This window comes from Daktulosphaira vitifoliae, unplaced genomic scaffold, assembly GCF_025091365.1.
Source record: "Daktulosphaira vitifoliae isolate Bord-2020 unplaced genomic scaffold, ASM2509136v1 Scaffold_3, whole genome shotgun sequence".
Classification (NCBI taxonomy): domain Eukaryota; kingdom Metazoa; phylum Arthropoda; class Insecta; order Hemiptera; family Phylloxeridae; genus Daktulosphaira; species Daktulosphaira vitifoliae.
The window spans coordinates 36,354,821-36,367,482 of record NW_026099574.1 but is presented as its reverse complement, the minus strand read 5'-3'; the positions used below and the strand labels follow the sequence as shown (position 1 = coordinate 36,367,482).

Below are 12,662 nucleotides of genomic sequence, written 5' to 3'. Positions count from 1 at the left end.
ACGTTTAAATTATATAGAAGGATAAAAAATAGTGTAGTCAATGATATAATATTTCTTAGGCTACAATTAATATTTTATAGAAATTCTTAAAAATTTAACTATATTTGTTCATAAATAATAAAACATAACTAATAGATTATTAAATAAATTTTATTTTATTTTTAATTGATATGTTGTATTAATTAAATTTGTGAAATTAATTTAATTTAAAAATAATATTGAAAATACATGTAATTATCATACATAGTATTTTCGTATCTAAATGTTAATACATTTTTTTTTAATTAATAAAACAAAGAAACGGAATTTTTTATTTTTGACATTAAATCAGTATTTAATTATTATAAAATGTTTTAGAAGATAAATATATCCTAAGATAGATATAATCTATATAATGAAATTATTTAAAGTTACAAAGTCTGTTTCAAGAATATTTGTGTATTCTATGTCAATTAACTCGAAAATTTTCTTCAATTTTTCTTTTAATTCATCTAGTGTATCTGGTATAACATTAAATTTAGGTATATTATGAAAATCTTCTAAAACGTAATTTAATACATTTTCTTCCAATATGTGTGTATTCGAATTTTCAGACTTTGAATTTCTTGCCTCTTTAAAATTATGTTCGTAAAATTGTTTGGACGGATATAAAATAATTGTACATACCTTTATCAAATCTTTCAAAATAAAGTTTTCTATGCGATAATTATTCTTCATTTTTAATTGTTCTATGGAATTTTTTATTATAATGTCCATAGCCAATTTAATCTTGGCTTCATTCAATGTTGTAAAATATTTCATTAATTCATCCCAAAATGGATTTGATATAAAATAATAATCAATTGTTAGTACCTCATAGGCATATATAGCTAGTAAAAGCACATATCTAGTAGTTCGATTATTCATTACTGTTATTATCTTATGTAGAATTTCTTCAACAGTTATTTTATCCATTATTGAGTTATTTATGAAATTTTCCAATGTCATAATACAAACATTTTCATTAGAATTTTTCAATTCAACAAGATCATCTTTGACATAATTCCATAAAGAGGAATTTAGAACATTTTCAATTAGAGGTCTTAATTTTTTATTATAAACCGTAGATTTAACTGAAAGACTAATACCTTCAAGATTACTGTTCTGTTAAACAAAAATTAAAAATTAATATCAAATTGCACTTTAATTGCCATCATAAATTGAAAACATATTGATAATGTCCCACATGTTCTTTGATAAGTTTTGCCAGCGAATATTTTTCGTTAAATTTTTGAAAAATACTTTCTTTAAACATAATATTTAATATTCATATCTAATGTGAAAGAAATTTTTTTTTTTTTTCAAAAATTCAAAAGAGCCATTTTGTAGCTCTTTGCTTATATAAAATTTTGAAGGAATCGATAACAATTTCAGGATAAGTTAATTTATTTAGTTACATGCATTTTAATACAAACCTACTCGATGTATTAAAATGTTTATAACTCAATAATTACAGACCTTAAAATGTGATCAACCAGTCAAAATGTTTAAAAAATATAACTTTTTTTAAATTTTCAAGAAAGTTAAGAAATTATTTTTTCCTTTTGAGAGAGAAATAATAAAATTATGTTCTTAACATAGTCGAAATCTGCAAAATGATTAAGAAACAAAAATAATAATGCAAAATATTTGCAGATTTAGATGTATTGAAGATGTTTTTACATGAGACACTGAATTATAAGGTGCATCATATGCACCATAAAATATTGACGGGAGCAAACGTTTAATTTAGATAAAAAAGTAAAATAATTTAATTATATGAGTTTTTATAAAATGAACAATATTATCGGTTTTGTTTACCCCGTGCGCCACCTATTCATAGTTGGATCAGAAAAACTCGAGTGCTGAATAAATATATAAAAATAGACATAAAATATGAATAAAATTAAACAATATATATGTCTGTTGTATTAGATGTATTATAAATAAAAACTCAAATTTTATTAAATTATAATATTTTTCAATTATTACTTTTATTAAACTTGTACAGAATAGAAAGACTATAATGATTTTTAAATCAGTATTTGAGACCGTATATATAATGTTATTATTATGACGTTAAAACTGCAAAAAAACGCGAAAAGGAATGTATAACAATTAACGAAAAATATACAATAATGATAAATAATAGTTTTAAACTAATTTGAAAAGAAAACATTGATGATTTGTTAAACCTTATAAGGTACAAACAATTTGGGGAAAATATAACTACTAGTAAGTTAGTGTTTCTCAGCATAAAAACTATTTCAGGGAAATCTAAAGTTTAAACATTATAAAATGTAAAACAATCAATAAAGTTTGAAGAACGATAAACGCAAAACAAAAAAATTAATATTGTTTAAATATCCCAAAACTGAAAATATTAGAAATCTAGAGCGTTTTAAAAATAAAATAAATAAGTTTTATTTAATCCCCAATTTAAATATGTATGTAATTAAAGAATAATCTGTTAGAAGTAAAAAAAGTACTATAAAATCAAACTCGATTCTTATTAATTTGTTATCTATGCAATCAAATAATATATAAATATAGTTACATTTCATTAATTAAACATGAATTTAAACATTAATTTTAATTAAACGAAATTATTCGTACATTACTATACTTAAAAATTATATAATTGTTCTAATCAAATGAAACGTATTNTACTATACTTAAAAATTATATAATTGTTCTAATCAAATGAAACGTATTATTTCGGTTAACTAATTTCGTAATAGATTCTCTCTTAATAGAAAAAAATAAATTTTAATTTGTGAAAGATTGAATTTCAAATACATTTAAATATCATAGATATGTTAGATTGACTTACATAAATTTTAAAGACATGAAATATAATTTTTTTGTGTAAACTCCTTATATATAACTCTAAACCATTAATACCATCTTCTGTAAATAAAATAATTCATTATTTTATAGATTTTTGTAATATTATAATATTATAATTTTATAATNTTTTATAGATTTTTGTAATATTATAATATTATAATTTTATAATACTTTATAATTGAAAATAAAATTTATATAGCAAAATAAAAACCTATCACAGTAGAAAAGCGGCGTATTTAGACAAGATTGATGATATCTGACAGCGATTAAAATCACTAAACGCTTCAATGCATATATGTAGATAGTGTTTACTTTTAAGAAATTGGTGGATTATCCCAAAAACTAAATGTACTCTTATTTGCTTATTTATATCCTGATTACAAGTTTTATGATTTATAAGTATAATACAGAGTGATTTTTTTATCATAACCCACTCAAATACTTACAGAATATATATAATTTAAACATTTTTTTTTTTTTGGTTATCTTTAGTTACACATAATTCTTGAATAATTAACTATGTAATACTTTTTAAGTTCATCCCTTATACCTGCTAATGGTATCAACTTTGTTTTTTAAATGAGAACATATATTTTGAATTTAATAAAATGTATTAGTTTTTAATTTAATAATAAATGGCATTTGAATTTTTAATATAACTTTATTCGTTTATAAGATATAAACATTTAAAGTTTCAAATTTTTGAGTTAATATACATGTATAATACACAAAGGATTACAAATATAGGTAGCTAATTGGTTTTTTATGACATGAATATTCGCAGGTACACAGCATTGTTATTATCAATGGTAGTAAGGCATATTGTCGTGAGTTCATAAATACACTAACTGATGATATAAAAAGTATATCTATTGATAGTCATAATTAGAGCTCTAATGTTTTTACGTGAATACAAACATACCTGTACACGGGTATCGTGAATACGAGAGTATAACAAAATAAAACACGTATGATTAATATACGTGAATAAGTAAAAGCTATAATACGTGAACACGTATAAGAGTCACAATCACGTGAATACGTGAATTCGTTAATCACATGAATAATTTTAATTGATATCAACTGAAAATGTATATTGTTGAGGACTACATGTACATTTCTTTTTGTGGTATAACAGATTTGTAAGTTTTTTAGGTTAAATTTAAAGTTAACACGAACATTAGCTAATAAAATGAATATACACGATTACACAGGTTGTACAATATGTGAAAAAGATATCATATGGTGACGTATACACGACGGTTTGGTTAATATAATGAGGAATCATTGACAACAAACATTTATTTATGAAAGATAAAATAACAGGTCTTTTTATAAAACCGATCTATTGTCATCTTATACCACAGTTTTTATTATAAAAGATTAAATATTATGTGTAGAATTTGAACCCATAATTTAAGATGGTTTAACAGTCAATCGTTAGGTTTGCATGTAATCACTTTAAGTGAACAAGTTTTACTAAAAAATGGGTAAAAGAAAAAGTTGGATGTGGGACTATGCTAAGCGAGAAGGAGATCGCGCCTTTTGTGATTTATGTGATGACAATCAAAACGAATACTCCTGTGTCGGTGGAACTACTGGTTCTATAATGAGACATTTGCAAAATATACATCAAGTTAAACCACCAAAAGAATCCACAGAAAAGAGGTAATAATAAATTATGTTTTTTATTCTATTACATAATTAAACGTGTATGATATTTATTAGTTATTTTAAAATATTTAAAATAAAATTTACAACTTCATTACAATGTCGTATGGGTACTTCAGTGATNCACAACTTCATTACAATGTCGTCTGGGTACTTTAGTGATCTAACAATTATTTGATTTTAACAACCCGAATAATAAAATATAATTTATTTACGTAATTATAATTGGGTCATATAAGTACGTAGATTCTATAAAAATAAAATCGTCAATTTTATTTTTAAAATTTTACAAACAAATAACATACATTTTAATTGTACAGTTTGTACTTTGTAAGTCTAGTTTGGAATCTAAACATACATCAAATGTTTCCGAAGAAATTATAAGGTCAAGCAGTTCTGGAAGTTCCATCAATCAAGATGATGATACAATTCTTGTTAATAACAATACTAAATCTTCCTCGAGTTCAAAATCTAGAAAACGTCGTCGTATTTCTAAAAAATGTGGGTCTGATAGTGATCGTGAATGTAATTATGAAAAAACGGAAAAAATTCACCAAGCACTAACTTCATTAATTACAATGAATCAGTTGCCTTTATCATTTTGCTCGAGTCCTGGGTTTTTTAAGTTCATGGCTGTTGTGGAGCTCAATTATAAAATATGTAGTGATCAAGCAATGAAAAAAAGACTACATGCATTGAAATAAAATGTTGAGGACAAAATAAAAAATGAATTGCAAAATGTGAAAAGAGTAGTTTGCACCACTTATAGTTGGTCTTCAATGGCTCAAAACTCATATATGTCTTTAACAGCTCACATAATTGATAACCAGTGGCTACCAAAGTCATTTACTTTAGCCACACAAGAAATGACCGAACGTCATACAGCAGTAAATCTTGCGGAAAAATTAATATGTATATTTGACGATTGGGAAATTAATGGTAAAGTAACAACTGTAATTACAGATAACACAAAAAATATAGTAAATGCTGTACAGTTATTACCTATTACAATAGACAATGAAAACATGGATGTGACATGTGCAGCTCATAATTTGCAATTAGCTATTAATATTGCATTAAAACAAGAAATATTTTCGGAATTAATAAAACAGTGTACTAATTTAGTTGGACATTTTAAACACTCGAATGTAGCCAAACAGTCATTACTAAACAAACAAGAACAGCTAGGACTTCCGCACCAATCATTAGTGCAATGTTGTAAGACACGATGGAACTCAATATATTTAATGTTAGACCGTCTTTCAAAAAACAGGAGTCCAATTTCAAATGTTTTGGCAGACAGAGCAATCACATCTTTATTCATTGCACAAAAATTAGAAATAACTGAATCTCAATGGTTAAGAATAGAAAATCTTGTAAATNACTTTAGTCACTGCACAAAAATTAGAAATAACTGAAGCTCAATGATTAAGAATAGAAAATCTTGTAAATCTCCTCAAACCATTATATGTTATTACAAATTTATTTTGCTCCGAGAACTATTCTCCAGTGTCAATGGTAAGACCATTACTATCAAAATTATTGGATCACCATTTAAAGCATTATGAAACTGATGATCAATNGAGCATTATGAAATATACCACTGAATTTAAATCTACAATAATATTTGAAATTAAAGAACGATTCAAACTTGACTGTAGTGAAACAAATTCTATCTCTGTCCGACAAATTGCATCTTTTCTAGATCCTCGTTATAAAGAATTAGAGTTTGAACCAATTCGTAAGGCTGTAAAGAGTTTGCTAGAAAAATTTAACAGTAGCATGCAAAACATTGAATTCAATATGGAACAAAATCCACTAGCTCAAAGCAGCGATCTTCAATTTTTATATGGAAATACAATAATTAAAAACGATAATTTAACGACTCAGTTTCAAATTTATACAGCGGAACCTCAATTACGTTTTGATTTAAATCCATATGATTGGTGGAAATCAAGGGAAATCAAATACCCAAATCTTGCAGCATTAGCCAAGGAATATCTCCTATTCCTGCCACATCAGTAAGCTCTGAGAGATGCTTTTCTACTGCTGTAAATATAGTAACCTCAAAAAGGACTTATTTGTTGGCAAAAAATGTAAATATGGTGACGTTTTTGTACCAAAATAGAAAATTATTAGTTTAATAATATTTTATGTTATTAAAGTTATTTAGGTGTTGAATTATTTTGTTTATTTATTATAATTTGTTATAATATTATTGTTTATTTATACAAAATTATCTTATGTCACTCTATAGGTTAGGTTTTTCTGAATAAAACATTAATTATTATTATTGATTATTGAACATAATTAGTTTTTTAATTAACTTAAGTAAAATGATATAAATAATTATTTTCTTCCTAGGAAAAAAATAGACAACTAAGTTAAGGCTTAACACAAATTTACGGTTATACGTGAATATAATAATTCACAGATACACGTGAATATAATAATTCACGGATACACGTGATTAATATCATAAATTCACGGAAAATTTTAAGCAACGGGTCTTATAAATCGAACCTTTATTTCACGTGAATACGTGAAAGCGTGTACACGTGAAATAAGGAGCTCTAGTCATAATTGATAATAAACAATCCGGTACTGTGACAGCGATGTCATAAAAAACCAATTAGCTACCTGTTTTTATAATCCCTTCAAAATTATAATTTTTATTGATTATTTTATATTATTAATGTTCTTCATTATTTTTATATTATTTATATCTGGGAATTTTTCGGATCTTAGGGTGAATGTTACATGATTGACTTATTTTAATTTTTCAGTTCCTAAACCAAGATTTGATGATGTTGACGTGCGTTTGTAGATGATGGACAGCTTCAATAATATTACTATGAGTAGAGAATATAGCTGTATCGTCAGCAAATGTAGCAAGAAGAGTATTAGTAGACTGGGGTATGTCTGTGGTAAAAATATTGTATAGGTCCAGGAGACGGATCACTTCCTCGAAGAACGCCCGCTTGAATTTTTTAGTGAGGAGATTTCGCACTGTCTTGTTTTACCGTAAACTTTCCTTTGTAAAGGTAAGACTCTATTATTAAATATAGAGGCGCTGGGAAAATTTTTTATTTTGTAAAGCAGCCCGTCATGCCACACCCTATTAAAGGCTTGGGCTACGTCGAGAAATATACCAGTGCAGTATTTGCAGTTTTCAAATGGTGAGGCTATTTTGTCGGTTAATCTATNATGAGGCTATTTTGTCGGTTAACCTATGAACTTAGTGTAAAGTAAAGTGTCTCTCACAGAATCCAAACTGAATATTTTTTTAAATAATTTTAATAATTACAGTGGTTAATAAGGATATTAAAAGATTAATTAAGGATTTTAAGTCATTTAAAAATGATGAGAGTAGTTTAGTGAGTTCGTTGTTATTAGTATTAATTGTGTCTATNTGTTGTTATTAGTATTAGTTGTGTCTATGTTTGGCGAATTGTTTCAATAATTATGCTGTCGAGTTACTTTAGCGTATGATTTATGTGTTTGGTCCGTATTCGTTAGTGTTTTCTAATTGGGTGTTGGCATTGGGAACCTATACATTGTTTAAATTATTATAATCAAAAAGGTGACTGTTTTTATGAAATATAATTGGATGATTTACTATATTTTTAAGACAACATGGACAATTATACATGCATGTATAAAAAAAAAATTACATTTTTTACGCCACTGTTCATATTTAAGACAAGTCTGGCCATACTATTATTAAACTACATTATGCATAACAAATATAATATGTTTTAATTCAACATTAAATATACTTACCATCATATGAAAAGTTACACTCAACTTTTTTTTTTGTTACAACGATGTCATTTTTCCTAAAATTCTTAAAAAGATACATTAATTTCAAAGCTAATTAAATTAATTAATTATATAGTTTGAAAAACTAGAAATCCTTTAATACCAAAAAATNAATTAACTATATAGTTTGAAAAACTAGAAATCCTTTAATACCAAAAAATAATTAAATTCTATGGAGTTCGAGGAAAAGGATATAAATTTTAATTGTAACTAGAAAAATGAGTTTAAATGTAAACTGTAAGTTTCAAATTCATTTTATAAAATTTGCAATTTTATATAGAATAGCATCTGTTTAGTACAATGTTATACACTACAAAAATATACAATATTGTATGTATGATATTGAAATAAATTTAATTAATATTTCTTATGCGTACTAAGTTTATTTTATTCTTATTTAATTATTAATAAAAAAGTTGATACTTTTAAAAAAAAATTACGTACGATGTTTACTTTTTTTGATTTTGAATAATAATAAACATTATCATCCTGGAATGAAAATTTGTATGTACTGTTTTTATTAGTAATAAAATAAATAAAGTGTTTTAAATACGATCAGATAAAACAGTTACTCACATAATTTACATAAATTTCTGCGTAAATGTCTGTAGGTTCAAATACCTAAAAAAATATAGTTACTCAATAGTTTTATTTTTATTAAAAATGCCTTACTTATAAGAACACAGAAATTATAATTATTAATATTTAAAGGTATCTGGTAAACTTATCATTTAGAAAATATCATTAGCCAAGAATTTTTTCAGTTAAAAGTTTCAATATTATAATTTACTAATACCAATGGTATTAACCAACATAACGGTTGTAAAAAAAAAAAAAATTTACTAATATAGTGAGATTAATTTATTAATGACNTACTATTATAGTGAGATTAATTTATTAATGACCAATAAATATTTTTAGATCTATATACATTTATATATTTTACTATATATATAATACTTATATTATAAAACGTAATATAATTTATCATATTTCTAAAAAAACTCAGTCTTTCTGGAATGATATCAAAAGTTAGTTTGAAAAAGTTTTATTTTTTTATATTTTATAGATAATGGTCGATAGCTCACGAAATATTAACGCAATCTATTGATCTTTAATGTGGACTGTATTTCAGACGATATTTTATTTTGATTTTACACTTTTCGATACGACGTTTTGCTTTGGGAGCGCCAGCGTCACAAACGACGTTCGATTTCCGACTAAAAACTAGATGACATTTAAAAATCTATACGACTCCGCCCCCAACCTACTCGCATTCAATATTTGGTAAAATTTACACCAGATAAAATGTGGTGGTATATACTTTATGAAATAAAAATATTCAAAGTATTGGGGAACTGTTTAAGACTGTACTCCACTCCATATCTGTTTTTATGCCCTGTACAATATTTTATTATAAATTTAAATTCAAGTTATATTCTTAAATTAATTTCATACCAATTTTAAAATACCACATTTTACAGAAACCTGTAATGGAAATTATATGTTGTGATATTTGTATAGTCATAGTATCATTAATCATTATAAATTTGAAACAAAAATTATTGGTAGTGTAAAAAAAAGATTTACTACTTTTCGTGTACTGTGTTGAGTCATTTTTAACTGAGCATCATTACTCTGCAATACAACCACTGAGTATTATAATATTATTAATCTTAAGTTTAATTTAAAAGAAGCTTAATTTAGGTAATTAAACGAAATTGAATTTAATAAAAGTTAGAACTTACATATCCCAATCGAGAAATTGAATCATTTTTAATTATTACTTCATCCTAAATAGAAAATATATATATATTAAGACTATCATAAAAAGTTGCCATTAACAGATAAAAATACAATAAAAGCTATAAGTTTATAATAATAAAATGTAATTTTTAATCAAAATAGAAATATATTTCCAGTTCTTTTAACATCATGTTATAATAACATGTTATCTTTGTACATATAAGCTTTAAAAAGAATTATGAATTAATATATAAATAGGTAGGTAAAATTTAATAAAATATTAAAACTAATCATTATTAAAAAATATAAAGGTTTACTGGATTAATAAAAATCGTCGCGGCAAAAATATTTTCACACGCGACAACTAAAAAAAGAAAATTTATTTTATAAAACATGTTTAAAAAAATAAAAATTGTTTGTAAATGTGCCTCAACAATTTTTTTTTTATTATTTAATTCGGTTAAAATTATATTATATTAAATAGGAATATAAAGTAATGTAATATACAAAAAACTTCAAAATTAAAAAAAACACTGAAATTGGTGCATAATACGGTATTATATATATATTATTGTTTAAATAAACAGAATAAATACATTTTTTATTATTTACCATTGAATAATGAACAGATATGCGATAGAATACGCCTCAGTCCGTACCTGTTTAAAATTAATTCTGAATTTATCAAATGAAATAATTAAAATTACGATGGAAGGATTTAGTTGAAAAAAGAAAGTGTATATGAATAAAGCAAAAATCATCTAAGGAATTTTTTCCTTTTAGGGTTTTCAAAATAACCATTTTTTAACTCATATCTCTGAGCAGTACCTTACAATTTATGAATAACGCCCACACTAATGTTTCTATCACTATTGGCGTAAAGGATAGTAAGAAGTATATTGAAATAACATTTAATGTAAATTAACGAGGATGAGCCATAGCATCAGCTATGGCTTAACGCTAAGAAATGCTGGGCCGCCACAGTCTTGCTGATTATATTTTGAATATAGATAGACATATTCTAATAATTCCATTTTGAAAATTTCAAAATCAGTTTTAAAAATATCGATATCGATTATAGAAATTAATCGGAAATATTATTAGTTAAAACAATATAAAAAAAACCAACCCAGCACCGTGGGGTCGCAGCACAGTGTGGTGCGGCATAGTTGGAACAAGTATAGATAATATCTGACAGTAATTAAAATCGCTATCCAAAGCAACTCTTCGTTGTAAGTATATACATAAAATTTAATTTTAAGAAATCGGTAGATTATTTCAAAAGCAAAATTAACTCCTATTTCTGTCATTATTCCTAATTAGTAGTTTATTTATAAGTATAATTTATAAATAAATATCTATTAAAGCAATTTAACGTATTATAAAATTGATATTTAATAATTTAGTATTGTAATTTTTTAGGAGAATTTATAAAAATTATAAAGTATTTATTAATTTTATGGCAAACGTCTATAAAAATTGAAGGGCTTAACATAGAACTTTATAGATAATAATTTATTGTTAATTATGAATAAATGATATGCAAAAAATTTTCATTAGAGTNATATTAACGCAATCTATTGATCTTTAATGTGGACTGTATTTCAGACGATATTTTATTTTGATTTTACACTTTTCGATACGACGTTTTGCTTTGGGAGCGCCAGCGTCACAAACGACGTTCGATTTCCGACTAAAAACTAGATGACATTTAAAAATCTATACGACTCCGCCCCCAACCTACTCGCATTCAATATTTGGTAAAATTTACACCAGATAAAATGTGGTGGTATATACTTTATGAAATAAAAATATTCAAAGTATTGGGGAACTGTTTAAGACTGTACTCCACTCCATATCTGTTTTTATGCCCTGTACAATATTTTATTATAAATTTAAATTCAAGTTATATTCTTAAATTAATTTCATACCAATTTTAAAATACCACATTTTACAGAAACCTGTAATGGAAATTATACGTTGTGATATTTGTATAGTCATAGTATCATTAATCATTATAAATTTGAAACAAAAATTATTGGTAGTGTAAAAAAAAGATTTACTACTTTTCGTGTACTGTGTTGAGTCATTTTTAACTGAGCATCATTACTCTGCAATACAACCACTGAGTATTATAATATTATTAATCTTAAGTTTAATTTAAAAGAAGCTTAATTTAGGTAATTAAACGAAATTGAATTTAATAAAAGTTAGAACTTACATATCCCAATCGAGAAATTGAATCATTTTTAATTATTACTTCATCCTAAATAGAAAATATATATATATTAAGACTATCATAAAAAGTTGCCATTAACAGATAAAAATACAATAAAAGCTATAAGTTTATAATAATAAAATGTAATTTTTAATCAAAATAGAAATATATTTCCAGTTCTTTTAACATCATGTTATAATAACATGTTATCTTTGTACATATAAGCTTTAAAAAGAATTATGAATTAATATATAAATAGGTAGGTAAAATTTAATAAAATATTAAAACTAATCATTATTAAAAAATATAAAGGTTTACTGGATTAATAAAAATCGTC

At 24.7% G+C, this 12,662-nt stretch overlaps 1 protein-coding gene and 2 pseudogenes across 1 annotated transcript; 2 read left to right on the top strand and 1 right to left on the bottom strand.

The window, feature by feature from the left end:
- Positions 1 to 299: 299 nt before the first annotated feature.
- LOC126901962 (uncharacterized) lies at positions 300 to 10,737 on the bottom strand. Its single transcript, XM_050678948.1, has 9 exons — positions 10,720 to 10,737; positions 10,110 to 10,154; positions 9,955 to 9,999; positions 9,820 to 9,849; positions 8,938 to 8,982; positions 8,806 to 8,850; positions 8,323 to 8,386; positions 2,852 to 2,928; positions 300 to 1,143 (listed from the first exon to the last, which is right to left on the bottom strand). Exons 1-9 carry the CDS (start codon positions 10,720 to 10,722, stop codon positions 388 to 390), a joined length of 1,110 nt encoding a protein of 369 aa, XP_050534905.1. The 5' UTR covers positions 10,723 to 10,737; the 3' UTR covers positions 300 to 387.
- On the top strand, positions 3,181 to 5,905 carry LOC126901967 (uncharacterized; annotated as a pseudogene).
- Positions 5,957 to 6,821, top strand: LOC126901966 (E3 SUMO-protein ligase ZBED1-like; annotated as a pseudogene).
- Positions 10,738 to 12,662: the final 1,925 nt, after the last annotated feature.

Coding starts and splice junctions, on each gene's coding strand:
- LOC126901962 (XM_050678948.1), bottom strand. Junction 10,000..10,109: donor CAATTTCTCGATTGGGATAT/GTAAGTTCTAAC, acceptor GTTGTATTGCAG/AGTAATGATGCTCAGTTAAA. Junction 8,851..8,937: donor CAGAAATTTATGTAAATTAT/GTGAGTAACTGT, acceptor TTTTCATTCCAG/GATGATAATGTTTATTATTA.